Source organism: Phodopus roborovskii, unplaced genomic scaffold (assembly GCF_943737965.1).
Source record: "Phodopus roborovskii unplaced genomic scaffold, PHOROB, whole genome shotgun sequence".
Taxonomy (NCBI): Eukaryota; Metazoa; Chordata; class Mammalia; order Rodentia; family Cricetidae; genus Phodopus; species Phodopus roborovskii.
This window is the reverse complement of record NW_026126541.1, coordinates 31,374,237-31,387,457: the sequence shown is the minus strand read 5'-3', so window position 1 is coordinate 31,387,457 and position 13,221 is coordinate 31,374,237. Positions and strand designations below refer to the sequence as shown.

At 43.9% G+C, this 13,221-nt stretch overlaps 1 protein-coding gene across 6 annotated transcripts in view; it reads left to right on the top strand.

Moving 5' to 3' along the window:
* The window catches only part of Smarca2 (SWI/SNF related, matrix associated, actin dependent regulator of chromatin, subfamily a, member 2), a 163,435-nt gene that overhangs the window by 22,791 nt on the left and 127,423 nt on the right, over positions 1 to 13,221 (top strand). For all 6 annotated transcript variants that reach the window (XR_007835478.1, XM_051199842.1, XM_051199841.1 and 3 more), the window contains 2 exons: positions 1,552 to 1,977; positions 11,621 to 11,882. Coding sequence is in view for 5 of the 6 variants with exons in the window: in XM_051199842.1 (XP_051055799.1) it covers positions 1,552 to 1,977; positions 11,621 to 11,882 (688 nt within the window). In the remaining variant the exon portion in view is untranslated. The remainder of the gene's footprint in view (positions 1 to 1,551; positions 1,978 to 11,620; positions 11,883 to 13,221) is intronic.

The window sequence follows — 13,221 nt, the reverse complement described above, 5'->3', positions numbered from 1 at the left end:
GTTCCTTTCTCCATCTTGAATCTCCCTCCCACAACGCCTAGTCATATGCCGTGGGTATTGTTTAGCTCAGCTGCTCCCACCGCCTTCTGAAATAACTCCTTTGAAATGTCTGTGTGTTTTAATTTTTCTTCCATAAGAGAAAACACTCTTCATTTCCTCAGTTTGGTATTTTAAAACCCAAACTGGTGGCTTCCATTTGTATGTGATATCCTAAGTGTTACGCCTGGAGATTTTTGAAATTTTAAATACTTGACTTATTTTGACATAACAAAATGTAGATTAGATTATTGAATGTATGCATCAGAGCCAGACAGGCTTGGTTTAAACCTGAGCTGTGAACATTTACTTGTGTGACATTGAGTAACTCATTGTCTGAGCCTTCACAGCCTTGCCTTAGCAAGTAAGGTAACAGTATTTGACTTCAAAGGGATGTGATATAGCAGTGTAAGCTTTTCCTTATATGCTTCGTGTCTTCTACCATTTCTATGCCTACACTTGCCTGCTGTCCATTAGCTGGCATCATTATGTTGATTCTCCTCTGCCAGGTGACACCTGCCTTACCTATAGTGGACTAGTCCTCTGAACGCAGATGGCCCCCAGAGTATTAGTGATAACTAGTGACTTAATCAGTGACTGATACTGTAGGAGTTTAAATACCCTGGCTTCTTCACTCCTTCCCTGAATAATTGTAGTTAGTTTATTTATCTTGTGTCCCAAAGCTTCTGCAGTGGCTTAATCTTTCAAGACATGCTGCAACAGCTGGCTTGGTAATGCATTTTTTATTGGCTACCTTCCCTTCCATATATCTCCTCTCCATACTCCTCGAAGTGTCCCTGCACCTCCCATATAAATATCCTGCATTCAGTCCTTGGCTCAGCCTGTTTCTGGACAAACTCAGTTGAGATGCTGTGTATAGTCATGGCATACATAGTAACTGCAGCACTAGGCCCTCGGTAATTGCCTGTTAGTCACAGCTTGCATGATAATCAAGCGAATAATATTTGATTTCTTCATAAGACACTGTTTATTCTGCACTGAGCCACTTTAGACCTCTTCATGTTTTGCTGAGTAGCTTAGAGCTACCTCTGATGTAGAATACTGCCCCAACATCGTCATCCCTGCAGGTGTACAACCACCATGAACAGTTTGCTTTCTAGGGTACAAGTGGCTATTGATCACCAGAAACGCGGCTAGAGAAATCAAGATGTTCTATGAGCATGAAATGCTGGGTTTCAAAGACCTATGATGAAAAAAAAAATATAAGTCTCTTTTTGAAGTGCTAATCTTGTGGGTGTTAAATAAACTGTTACGAAATTACCATTACCTGTTTCTTTGACCTTTTAAATGTACTTACTAGATAATTTTCAATTGCAGATAAGCTATATTAAAGATTAAACTTCTAAGCTATGTAGCTATGTGCAATTGTTAACTTATCCATACCTAAAATTTCTATCATGTAGTGTTGCACTAGTAAATTATTCGAGTATTCAGGGCTACCTCTGTCTCTTCAGGGTCATCTGCTGCAGCCTGTGATCTTGTGTTTTATTTTAGGTTATATGTCACCACATCTCTCTCCTTTGGGAGCCCCAGAGCACGTCTCCAGCCCTATATCTGGAGGAGGTCCAACCCCACCTCAGATGCCACCGAGCCAGCCAGGGCCACTCATCCCAGGAGATCTGCAGGCCATGAACCAGCCTAACAGAGGTCCCTCGCCTTTCAGTCCTGTCCAGCTGCATCAGCTTCGAGCTCAGATTTTAGCTTACAAAATGTTGGCCAGGGGCCAGCCCCTCCCTGAAACACTGCAGCTTGCAGTCCAGGGGAAAAGGACCTTGCCTGGCATGCAGCAGCAGCAGCAGCAGCAGCAGCAACAGCAACAGCAGCCTCAGCAGCAACAGCAGCAGCCCCAGCAGCCTCAGCAGCAACAGCAGCAGCCTCAGCAGCAGCAGCCAGCCCTTGTTAGCTACAACAGACCATCTGGTAGGTTAACACGCAACCAAATGCCTATCACTGCGGTCCAGCTTGGATAAGCAGTGTCTAGCACACAGACGCACTAGGTTGGTAGAATGCTGGGTTGACTGAACCCTTTTCTGTACCTCTTTCTGTTCTGCTGAGATTGGCTGAAATTCTTGGTTCCTGATATAAAGGATGCTAGAGCAACATTTCTTAATCAGGGACCCTCCAGCAAGCTAGGAACCGAGGGAGAAAGCACAAAAGCACATTTCCCCATGATTTTGCATTCTCTTTTAAGAGGTACAAGGTTGCCTGGAAGCCCATCAGTATACTGCATGTTAGGAACCCCTGTTTCCTCTTCGTCTGTCTGTAGAACTTCCCATTCCAATTGGCCCCCAACTGAGTCTTAGAATATTTGTTCATTTATTTATTTCTTATCCTTTTTGTTGGGAAAAAAAATTTGTGCATTTCATGAGACCTGTTGTAAAAAAATTATCAAGTAAAGAGGCAGAAACATGGGAGCAAGAATCCAGGTCATGGATGGGGAGCCCAGAAGAGCCCCCCACAGTTGCTGTGGCTGAGCTTCAAAGATGACTTGCGTTTTCTGACAGAGCCACAAGGAGATGGGGTCGTGTATCTAATTCTCACCATTCAGAAGGGAGTTGCTTCCCAATTTCTCAGAGGGACACAAAGCCTTTTCTGGCATGAGAATATAAAGTACATCTCCCAGGTGTGATTATCCTTCAAATTACAGTCATTCCTTGTGTCTGAAGCAGATTGCTTCTAGGACCCCAGCGGATCAAGTCCCTCATATGAAATGTGCTGTAGCATTTGCATTTCAGCTATGCATATCCTTTGGTGTGCTTCATCATCTGCAGGTTATTTATGAGAAATATTGACTATACCGTGAATGCTATCTGAATAGTTGATATACTGGGTTGTTTAAGGAATAATGACAAGAAAAGGAAGTCTATATCCCCTCAGTACAGACACATTTTTTTTTAAAGTATTTTCTTCCTGTGGTTAAATTCACAGAGTTGGAAACCTGACCATCATTCATTAGTATTAGCATTTGTTCATGGCAAGGTAACAGATTCACATGACCTGTTAGATTTTCTGGGATAAGAATGAGAAACTATGATTTCACAACAGGTGAGGATGATGTAGTCCCTTGCACAGCCGTCTGGAGACATGACCTTTTCAGGTTGATAAGAACCTGGAGGTACAAGGGGCTTTAGACTGCTCCTCTATGAAGGCTGCATCTCTAGCAAGCATCTCAAGATAGCTTTCAGTAAAGCTGCTTACCCCGCAAGCCTCATGGACCGTAAAGTTCTATTCCCAGAACCTACTTAAAGGTAGAAGGAGAGAAATAACTCCATAAGATGTCCCTTGACCTTCACATGCATGCTGTGTCATACATGACCCCTCCATGCTGTGTCATACGTGACCTCTCCCATGTCCCCGTGCTGTGTCATACATGAACCCCCCCATGCTATGGCATACATGACCTCCCCCATGCCCCCATGCTGTAGCATTCATGACTCCCTCTGTGCTGTGTCATACATGAACCCCCCCATGCTATGGCATACATGACCTCTCCCATGCCCCCATGCTGTGGCATACATGACCTCTCCCATGCCCCCATGCTGTGGCATACATGACCTCTCCCATTCCCCCATGCTGTAGCATACATGATCCCCCCCATGCTATAGCATACATGACCCCCCATGCTGTAGCATACATGACCCCCCATGCTGCAGCATACATGACCTCCCCCACCCCCCCATGCTGTAGCATACATGACCTCTCCCATCCCCCCATGCTGTAGCATACATTATCCCCCATGCTGTGGCATACATGACCTCTCCCATGCCCCCATGCTGTGGCATACATGACCTCCCCCACCCCCCCATGCTGTAGCATACATGACTTCTCCCATCCCCCCATGCTGTAGCATACATGACCTCTCCCATTCCCCCATGCTGTAGCATACATGACCTCTCCCATTCCCCAATGCTGTGGCATACATTATCCCCCATGCTGTGGCATATGTGACCCCTTCTCTAACCAATCAATCAATTAATTAAAACGTTGAAAGAACTAGATAAACAGAGCTATGGTTTAGCTCTGAGTGCTTTAGGTTGTGGGAAGTGTAATGCTCCCCCCGACACTCATGCTATCTCCCATGAATCAGTCATTTGGGCAAACTGACAAGCTAATCGCTGTGAGAACAGTGAATTTGGGATATTTGTCTTAGGTTTAGGAACTCGGGTGAGGAGAAAGGAACTGATTGGTATCTTTTTTTGTTTTGCTTTTTTTTTTTTTTTTTTTTTTTTTGTCCTAAATGTTCTGATTTTTGAGTTTATGTTTCTTTTCTGATAGATTTAGTTTCAAACAGAGTGATTGGGAGGATGAACTCTTGTTGTTAGTTGTAGATGTAGCATTAGGAATGAGTCTCTTGGCTGAGGAGATGCCTCAATGGGGAAGAGTGCTTGCTGGGTAAGCAGAAAACCCTGAGTTCAAGTCCCTAGAACCCCTGTGAAGATCAGCTGTGGTTGTGTGTACCTATCGCGGTAAATAAGGATCAGGATGGTAAATAAGGATCTGGATAAACAAATAGGCCGAATAGATGTTTATTCAGGGAGAAATAACTTACAACCTAGACAGATGAACACCAGGAAATTCAACCCGATCCTCTCCTGTCCGAGTCACGCCAGCAAGAGAGCACCTTTCCTGGCCCCCTCCGACCTCCTTCCACAGGTCACCTCCGCCCATCGCTCCACCCCCCAATGGGCGTGGTCAGTGCCACAGAACTATCTCACTACGTGTACCTGTAATCTGGGTGCTGTAGGGGAGAGATTGGCAGGGAGACAGGAAGATTGTTGGTGCTTGCTGGCTGCCAGCTGAGCTCTGTATTTAGTTGGAGATCTCAGGGGAGCGAGGCAGAGGATTCCTCCATGCCCTCACTCACACATATACTTATATAGTTCTCATATACACACAGAAAATAAGTAATTTTATTTGTATTATTAAAACGTGTGTTTTAAGCCGGCTGTGGCATGTACCTATTGGGAGGTAGATGCAGGAAGGTCAAAAGGCCACTGTCATCCTCAGTTATATAGTGAATTTGAATCCCAGCTTGGGATGCCTGAGACCCTATAGCAAAACAAAACCCCAAAACAAAGCCAGCAGAAATTTGGGTCTCATAGTTCTGAAGGCTAGGACTTCCAACCTTTGGGTGTCAGCAGATTTAGCATGTAGAGGGTCCCTGCTTTCTGAGTGTTAGGAGGCACCTGTGCTGTACCTCCTGTATGCAGGGTGAGGGGGCTCTCTGTGGCTTCTCGCATGGTCACTGGTCTCACCCATGAGATCTTTGCCTCATGGCTTAATTCCTTCCACCTCCTAATACCATCTATTCGAGGATTTGGATTCCAGCCTAGGAATTTGGGGGAGAGACAAGCATTTAGAATTTAGCAATGTGGTTGGTTTTGTTCGTTTGTTGTTGTTGTTTGTGTGAGTTTGTGTTACTTTTAAGACAAGGTTTTCCTCTGAAGGCCAGGCTGGCCTTGGCATCCCTAACAGTCATTCTTTCTCTGTCTGAGATCTGGGGTCACAGGATACACCGGCACTATCAGTTTAACAGTTGAGTTTTTAAAGAAAAAAAAAATTATTTCATACCCAGATTTCTATGTACCTAGTAGGGGGGATAATATGGGACCGAACCCTCTGACTGGAAAGGGCTCATCAAACTCCATGCAAGGAAATGACAGTTTGAACCCTCCGTAGATTTTTAAACTGTAAAACTAAAGCTCTAGAGAATTTGGCCAAATACAAGGAACACCTTTATGCGTATGTGGCTTTGTCTCACTGAGGACCTGCATGCTTGCCTGAGCTCTGGAATGTCCTTGAGACATGGCATCTTTGCCACATGGAGGGCGCCTAGGTCCAGAGCCTAGCAGTTGTGACTTGCAAGCTCATGTTCTTGACTATTTCCCCCAAGGGGTGCCTTCTTGACCCCATTTCCCAAGGCCAGGGAAAGCATCTGCAAAGTGTGGGTGCCTCGCCTCTTTACTCTTGTGCATTAAGAGTGAGGAGCGAGGTGACGTGTCATGGCTTCTTTTCACTCTTACTATGAACACGCTCTTAACGGAATTGGTCATTTTTGTTTCCCACATCTTAGTGCATCAGCCGTTTTAAAAATCGTGTTTAACGCAGAGGCCAGCTGCTTACAGCAAGATAGCTGGCAGCTGGGCAAAGAAGAGGGAACAAAGTGAAGTCCCCAAGAGATAACATTATGGGATCTTGTCATATGAGCATAATCCATGGTGCATGAAGCCTGTCTTGGGGTGTCACCTGCCATGTCATAGGCCTCCAAAGGCATTAGGAGCCTTTCAGTGACCTCAACTCAGCAGTAAAGAATTCCACAGAAGGTAGGATGCTGAGTTCTTCATCTGAGAAGCCTTTCCACCCAAGGGCCTAATAGTGTGGATGAATGAAGCAGTTAAATTTAAAGGGTGGAGTTTCTATTATATGAGTACATCCATAGAAGGATACTTCATGTCTACTGAACCCAAATGTGCATACATTTTGGACCATTTCCAGAAGAGGGGACCTTCTTAATTACCTACCTCTTTGTCCCTGCCTGTCATGTCACATCCCTATCAACAAAGGGGTTTGATTTTATTACCCACTGCTCATGTCTTTTGCGTTTTCCAGCTGTCATAGTTAGTAAGAAGTGGAAATATTTGGGTAGATATTGTTTTCTGACCAAGTGGGCAAGGAGCCAGGGGTCCCAATAGAATGAAATATCCCTGTCGCTGTCCGGAGTGTCCATACTGCAAAGCTCATGCAGAAAACTGATATAGGACAGACAACCTTATTGGATGAAGACATTTGTGTTTATTGGCATTTACAATAAGCCTAAATAATACAAGGACTTTTAAAGTCAATATTAAATTTGACTAATGTTTTATACCCCTCCCCTCTTAAAAAAAAAAAAAAAAAAAAAAAAAAGCTCATTTCCTCATAAATGCCCTGTCAATCTTTCAAGAAGAAGAAAAAGTATTTTAGTACATGCACTCCTCTGGAGGTTCTTAAGTTTCCACCCTATTTCTTAGCATACTTAATTCCAGAAGAGAATGTATCACAGTGCTGGGTTGGTCTTCTCCAAATCTACCTCAGTGCAGACCTCACAGGAAGTGGCATTGTTCCCTAGCAGGATGCCCTGGACTCTGAGCCAGTGAGCTGGAGAAGGCTCCAGCTTGGAGGGGTGGGGCGGTTGACCACTTCTCGAGCAGAGCCACGTCCGTCCTTGCTCTTGTGGACAGAGCTCCAGACCAAGGCACATTTCTCTTTTCGTTTTGATTCTCTTTTCCTTTTAGGGATTAAAGCGGAATAAAAAGGAGAACTGAAAAAGTTATGTTTGGAGAAGTGAGGGAACAATCTTATGGTGGTAAAAGAAAGTGGTCCCATCCCCCATCTTGAATGCTTGCCCTCCCCCACCCCCACCCCTACCCACCTTGGCATCTGAAACTTTTTGATATACTTCATGTAAATATTCTTTGCTCCATTTATTTATTTATTTTTTCCGACCTGAAGAAATCACTCACATACCTACTTAGTGCAGAGTGGTGATTTGCATAACTAGCCTGTGTGCTGGCTGAGTGGCCTCAGAAGGTACAGAGATGCTGATGCTGTGCGGGTGAGCCTTAGCTATTTCAGTGAGTGTGTCATGTCGCCCTATTACTTCCTATTAGCTGTGATGGGATGGGGCATATCTACTGAAGGCCTACTCCCAGCACTGTTGGGACCACATTCTGGAAAGCCAGACAGTACAGCCACCATTTTGGCTCCTTAAGGTAAGGGCTGAGTCAGAAGGCATTTTGCATACTGACCATAAGCCTGAATTGCTCAAACCAGAGAGAGAATGGAAGAGATGAGCTAAAAATGCAATTTTTGTTCAGTTTGAAGGTGTGGCAGAAGGCCTTAGGTAGCCAACCACAGGTTGTCTGGTGTACGGTAGGTGGTTTCTGTGGCCAGAGTCCAGTGCTGTCTGTGAATCTCTTGCAGGACAGGCACAGAACCTAGGAGAGGGGGCTTGCATCCTGAATATAAGTGCAGGAAGCTACATTGAGTTTCCTCCTGGTCCCTGTCAATGAAAGTATTTATACAGTCAGTCAGAGAGAGGAGAAAGCAGACCTAGGCAGTAAATGGATTTCTGTTTAGCTAGGAAATAGAGTTTGCTTGTAAGTGGCCCTGACAGCAGCTGGCAGGATGCACATGACAAGTCCACTGACCTCAGGAGTGTCTGTGCTGAGGTGTAGGAAACTGGAGAAATGTTTTGAAACTTGGTCCAGAAAAGAATACTCCGCAAGTTGCCAGCTCATGTGGCACCCAAATTCCGGAAGTGTTTCCCTATGTCATGGGGTTAGATTTTCCTCCCCATGGCTTCGATCAATAAGGATGAAAAGTTGAGCATAGAGTCAGGTATCTTTCTGGCCTTCATGACCACTGGATGAGAGAGGGTATTATTATTGCTCCCACTCTGCAGATGAGGAAGCAGACATAGGGCTTGGTGACTTGATCACCTTCAAACCGCCAGTGGCTGCTAGAGCTAAGACAATTTATTATTATTTTTTAACTTTTGGTAACTGTATGTTATTTTTGAGAGTTATTTTATGTGTAGGAGTGTTTGGCCTCTGTGTATGGTATGTTAGTTGTATATATGCCTGGTGCCTGAAGAATTCAGAAGAGGTGTCAGGTCCCTTGGAACTGGAGTTAGAGATAGTTGTGAGATGCCATGTGTGTGTGCTGAGAATCGAACCTGGATCCTCTGCAGAAGCAAGTGGTCTCTAGCTCCTCCTAGTGCTGTTTAATTAGACACTGGAATACACAAGCCCGTGGTTGGGTTTCTCTTTCTCAATGTTAAGGATGAATCCACCAGATTGCATTGTCTTTATACGTAGTAATTGCATAAGGCTGACCAGGGATACACCAGACCTGTCTTGGAGATATGCAGGCTAAAAATGGCCAGCTGATAACACCTTTCTTGGATTAAATACAGTTTTTAAAACTGAGACTTAAATGTGCTTCCAGGTCACTTAGACTTCTGCATTCCGCCTCTGAATTTCCGGGTAGTCAGGCTATGGAAAGGGGTTGGAAGTAATGATGAGGACCGGAACGTGTGAGTGTCAACTGTTGTACTCTTTGATTGTTTCAATTTATTTGAAGAGGGAAAAGGCTTTGATAGTGGACTTTAATTATTGTGAAACTATTTTTACCAATAACAACCAAATTCTCTTCTCATGAAAAAGAAATGGTATTTTGAGACTCTAAAAGTAGTAAACTCACCATCACTATACCTAAACCCTGGCTTTTAATCGATTTGATTCTGCTGGCACAGTGGGTAAGAGCTCTTGCCACCAAGTCTGAAGACCGGCTTAATTCTCAGAACACACATGGTGAAAGGAGGGAACGGATTCCTGCAAGCTGTCTACTGACCTCCGTGTGTGCACTGCTGGATGCATGCCCCCGCCTCCATAAATACATCATTGTAACGGAAAAGTAAAGATACGTGTCAGAGATCCACATCTCTTGTTATTTGACTAATCATACATAAAACAGTACAAAGGGAAAACATGCCCTAATACCTCTAGGGATTTGTAATTTAGAAATTGGTTTCTTAAATATGTTTGAAAAAAAATTCTAAATAAAACATGTAATGAAGATATATGCATTTTGTAAAAGATCTTCCATTCAGAAAACAAAAATTCAAGAATTTAGTTAAAAAAAACAAATAAAACCCACTTTATATGATGGTACATCCTGGACATAAAAATAAAGAGCCATCCATTCCACTCCAGAACTTCTTTTTAATCTACCGCAAGAAGACCAAGACTGCAAATTAGTTTAAGAAAAAAAAAAAAAAGTATCTAGCTCTTTATTGTTTGGGAAATTTTACCTAATTCTTGGATGGGAAAGAAAACCAGCCTATACTAGCTGTTGGGATGGAGGTACCTACACACATGCGCGCGCACACACACCACACACATGCGCACACACCACACACACGCACTCAGGCATATACATACATGCACACTCATACTTCCCTGAACAGTTTTTTACTATTCTTCACTTTCCTTATGTCACAATGTTTGCTTATGGCTTTCTCTGAATTGTCATTCAAGTCCTTTTCTAAATGGCAATTGTCAGAAATTAAGAAATGTGTTCCATTTTTCATAATGTATACCTTTGTATGGTTAATTGTTGTAGCTTTCTGAAGTCTTAGACTGATTTGGCTTTATTTTTTTTTTCCCCTTAGGAAGACTATAGGAAATACTTGGATGAATGCCTGTTTGTGGTTTTAGCATCTGCTGAGTCTTCATTTTTATTTATTTTTAAGTTTTAAAATTTTGCTAACTCATCTGGTAGCTTTAGCAATCTTACTTAATTGTAAGGAAACTGAGAACTCACCTGGAGGAAAGTTGAAGCTTTTCTTATTTTAGATCTATATCTAGCAGGTAATTGACATTCCCAAAGCTTAATGCAGAAAAATAGCTGAAATTGAATTCAACTGTACCTAAAGATTTGTTTTATTTTTGAGAGGGACAAACTCTCCTGTGTAGCCCAGGTTGGCCACCAAATCTTGGTTCCCCTGCCTCTATACCTCTCAAGTTCTGGAATTACAGGTCTGTGCCACTACACCAAGCTTTCAAGATAGGTTAGAGATCACATTGCATGCTATTGTCTTATAATATGAGGGGGGAAAGGCCTTTAATATTTTACTAATTTTAATTTGGGGGAATGTGCAAATTTTACTTCAAGTGTTGAATAGTTTTAGAAATACTTTGCTACTCTGTAATTAAAGTAAAATTTAGTTCCTGGGATTCACTAAAATAAGCCTGAAGTAGGCTTTCAGAGTCACTAAGGGAAAGTGTGAGTCTCTCACTTCCCAGCTGGCCAGTGAGCTCCATAGCCCTAGTCACTGGATCCTGTAGCCAGCATTGGATCCTGAATCCCATAGCAGCACCAGTACCAGATCCTGGACCCCATAGCCAGCACCAGATCGCACAGTCAGCACCAGATCCCATAGCCAGCCCTGGATCCCTTAGTCAGCACCTGATCATAGCCAGCACCAGATTCTGGAAACCACACTCAGTACCGGATGCCATAGCCTGGAGCAGCAGTTTGGGCAGAGGCTTGCCTTGTAGGGATTTAGTAGCAGTTCGCAAAGTGAGACTTTAGGGCCACACCCTTTGCATCTGATTGTTGTAGAACTCTCTTTTCTAAAGTTTGAATCCACCTGTAGTTCTTTAAAAACAAAAAAATAACAACAACAAAAAAAAAAAAAAACCTTGCAGAATGTAGCATTAGAAACCAGCTTGTCATTTCCTTGATTTATTACAACCAGGAGTCATTTTTTGGATGTTTTTGACAATATTCATTAGTGCATGCCCTTTCCCTGTGGGGTACACACTAGATTACTTTTTCTCTTTCACCTCTGCCCTTCATTCCCTTTCCTCCGTTGTACCCTCCATTAGTCAGCTCTCTGGTGTTTAAGACATTGGTGTTCTCCATCCCTAGGTAGTGGTTGAGGGGTAGAGGAGCTGGGCATGGTCAGCAGGTGTCCTTCCTTCTGTCCTGTCCTGCTCATGTCCCTCTTGTCTCACAGGCCCTGGGCAGGAGCTGCTGCTGAGTGGCCAGAGCACCCCGCAGAAGCTGTCAGCACCAGCACCCAGCGGCCGGCCGTCGCCTGCACCCCCAACCACTGCCCAGCCCACGGCCACAGCTGTGCCCGGGCCTTCAGTGCAGCAGCCTGCCCCAGGGCAGCCGTCTCCGGTCCTGCAGTTACAGCAGAAGCAGAGCCGTATCAGCCCAATCCAGAAACCGCAAGGCCTCGACCCCGTGGAGATCCTGCAGGAGCGAGAGTACAGGTACTGCTGGCGACCAAGCCACATGGTCATCAGGGCCAGGGGCTGACTGACAGACATGCCCCATGGGGCAGTGTCCTAGTAGCAGTGGACACCAGGAGGGCTGAAGAGACAATGGAGAGGACTCATGCTTTGACAGTGGCTTCAGATCTCTGAATTCCCATCCACTTGCCAGGTGCTGGGAATTCAGAGATCAAAAGGCCAGTCTGGATTTCCTTAATTTCAGGGTGAGCTATCTCAGGCTTGAATCATGAAATATCTTGTCCGTGATTGTCAGTGTGTTCTTGAATAACTGATGACCAAGATAGTCATGTCTGAGTCCATCCTTTAGAATACTGGCCCAGCTCATGGTACTAAAAAGCATATTGTATAGACTGGTATAATGTGTTCTGTGTTTTAATTCACTCTTGTTTTAGCCTAGAGGTTGGCCCAGCTTTAGGGACTCTGTCTTCAAATGGGATCCTTAGTTAAACTCCTAATCCAAACACTTGTCACCTGATTTGACACAGTTGTATCTAAATTAGGGACTGGCAAACTTTTCCTGTAAAAGGACCAGATGGAAAACATGTAATGTTTTGCAGGACCATATGTCTTAGACACAGTCAGCTCTGCCCTTTTTGTGGGAAAACGCCCATAGACTGGGGTGTCTTGGCTTTGTTCCAATAAAACTTTATTTGGAAAAGCAACTGGACAAGATTTGGCCCACAGACTTTATATTGCAGACCACTCAAGCAAATGGCTAACAACCATGCAAAACTGAGTCCAGTAAGTATTAAGCTGAAGCGAGGCTCAGATTTTGGGTTCTGCATCCTGTCTGGAAGCACACTCTGTCACAAACATCTCTGTTGTCTTTGTCAGATTGCATTACTCTTCTGTGACTTTAACCTGCTAAAAAACATTGTAGTACTTTTCATCGAGGCGGCAAAGGTAATATGTCTTGGAAGCTTTCAGTAAAATTGGTATCAATTGTTTTCCGAGAATTAGTTGGATTAAAATAAAATTAGATGTTAAAAATTGTAGAACGTTAGCCGGTAAGCAGCACTTGGGTTCTCTTTAAGAGCACTATCTGTCTATATCTACCTATCAATATATCTATCTATAAAACAGGTTTGGAGAGTTCTTTTGGAGGCATCCCGGGAACTAGGTATTAGACGTGGGCCCCCTTTTGGAGTGGGACTGAGCTTATTTTCTCACTTTTGTTACTCATAGGGAGCATTTCTGTTGTCACTACCAGCTTGTCACATTCACCTGCCTGAGTATCAGGGCCAGGCAGAGGCTGTTGGGTGAATGCTTGTGTATCAGAAAGTCAAACATAACGACACCCGGGGCAGAAAAGCCCCTC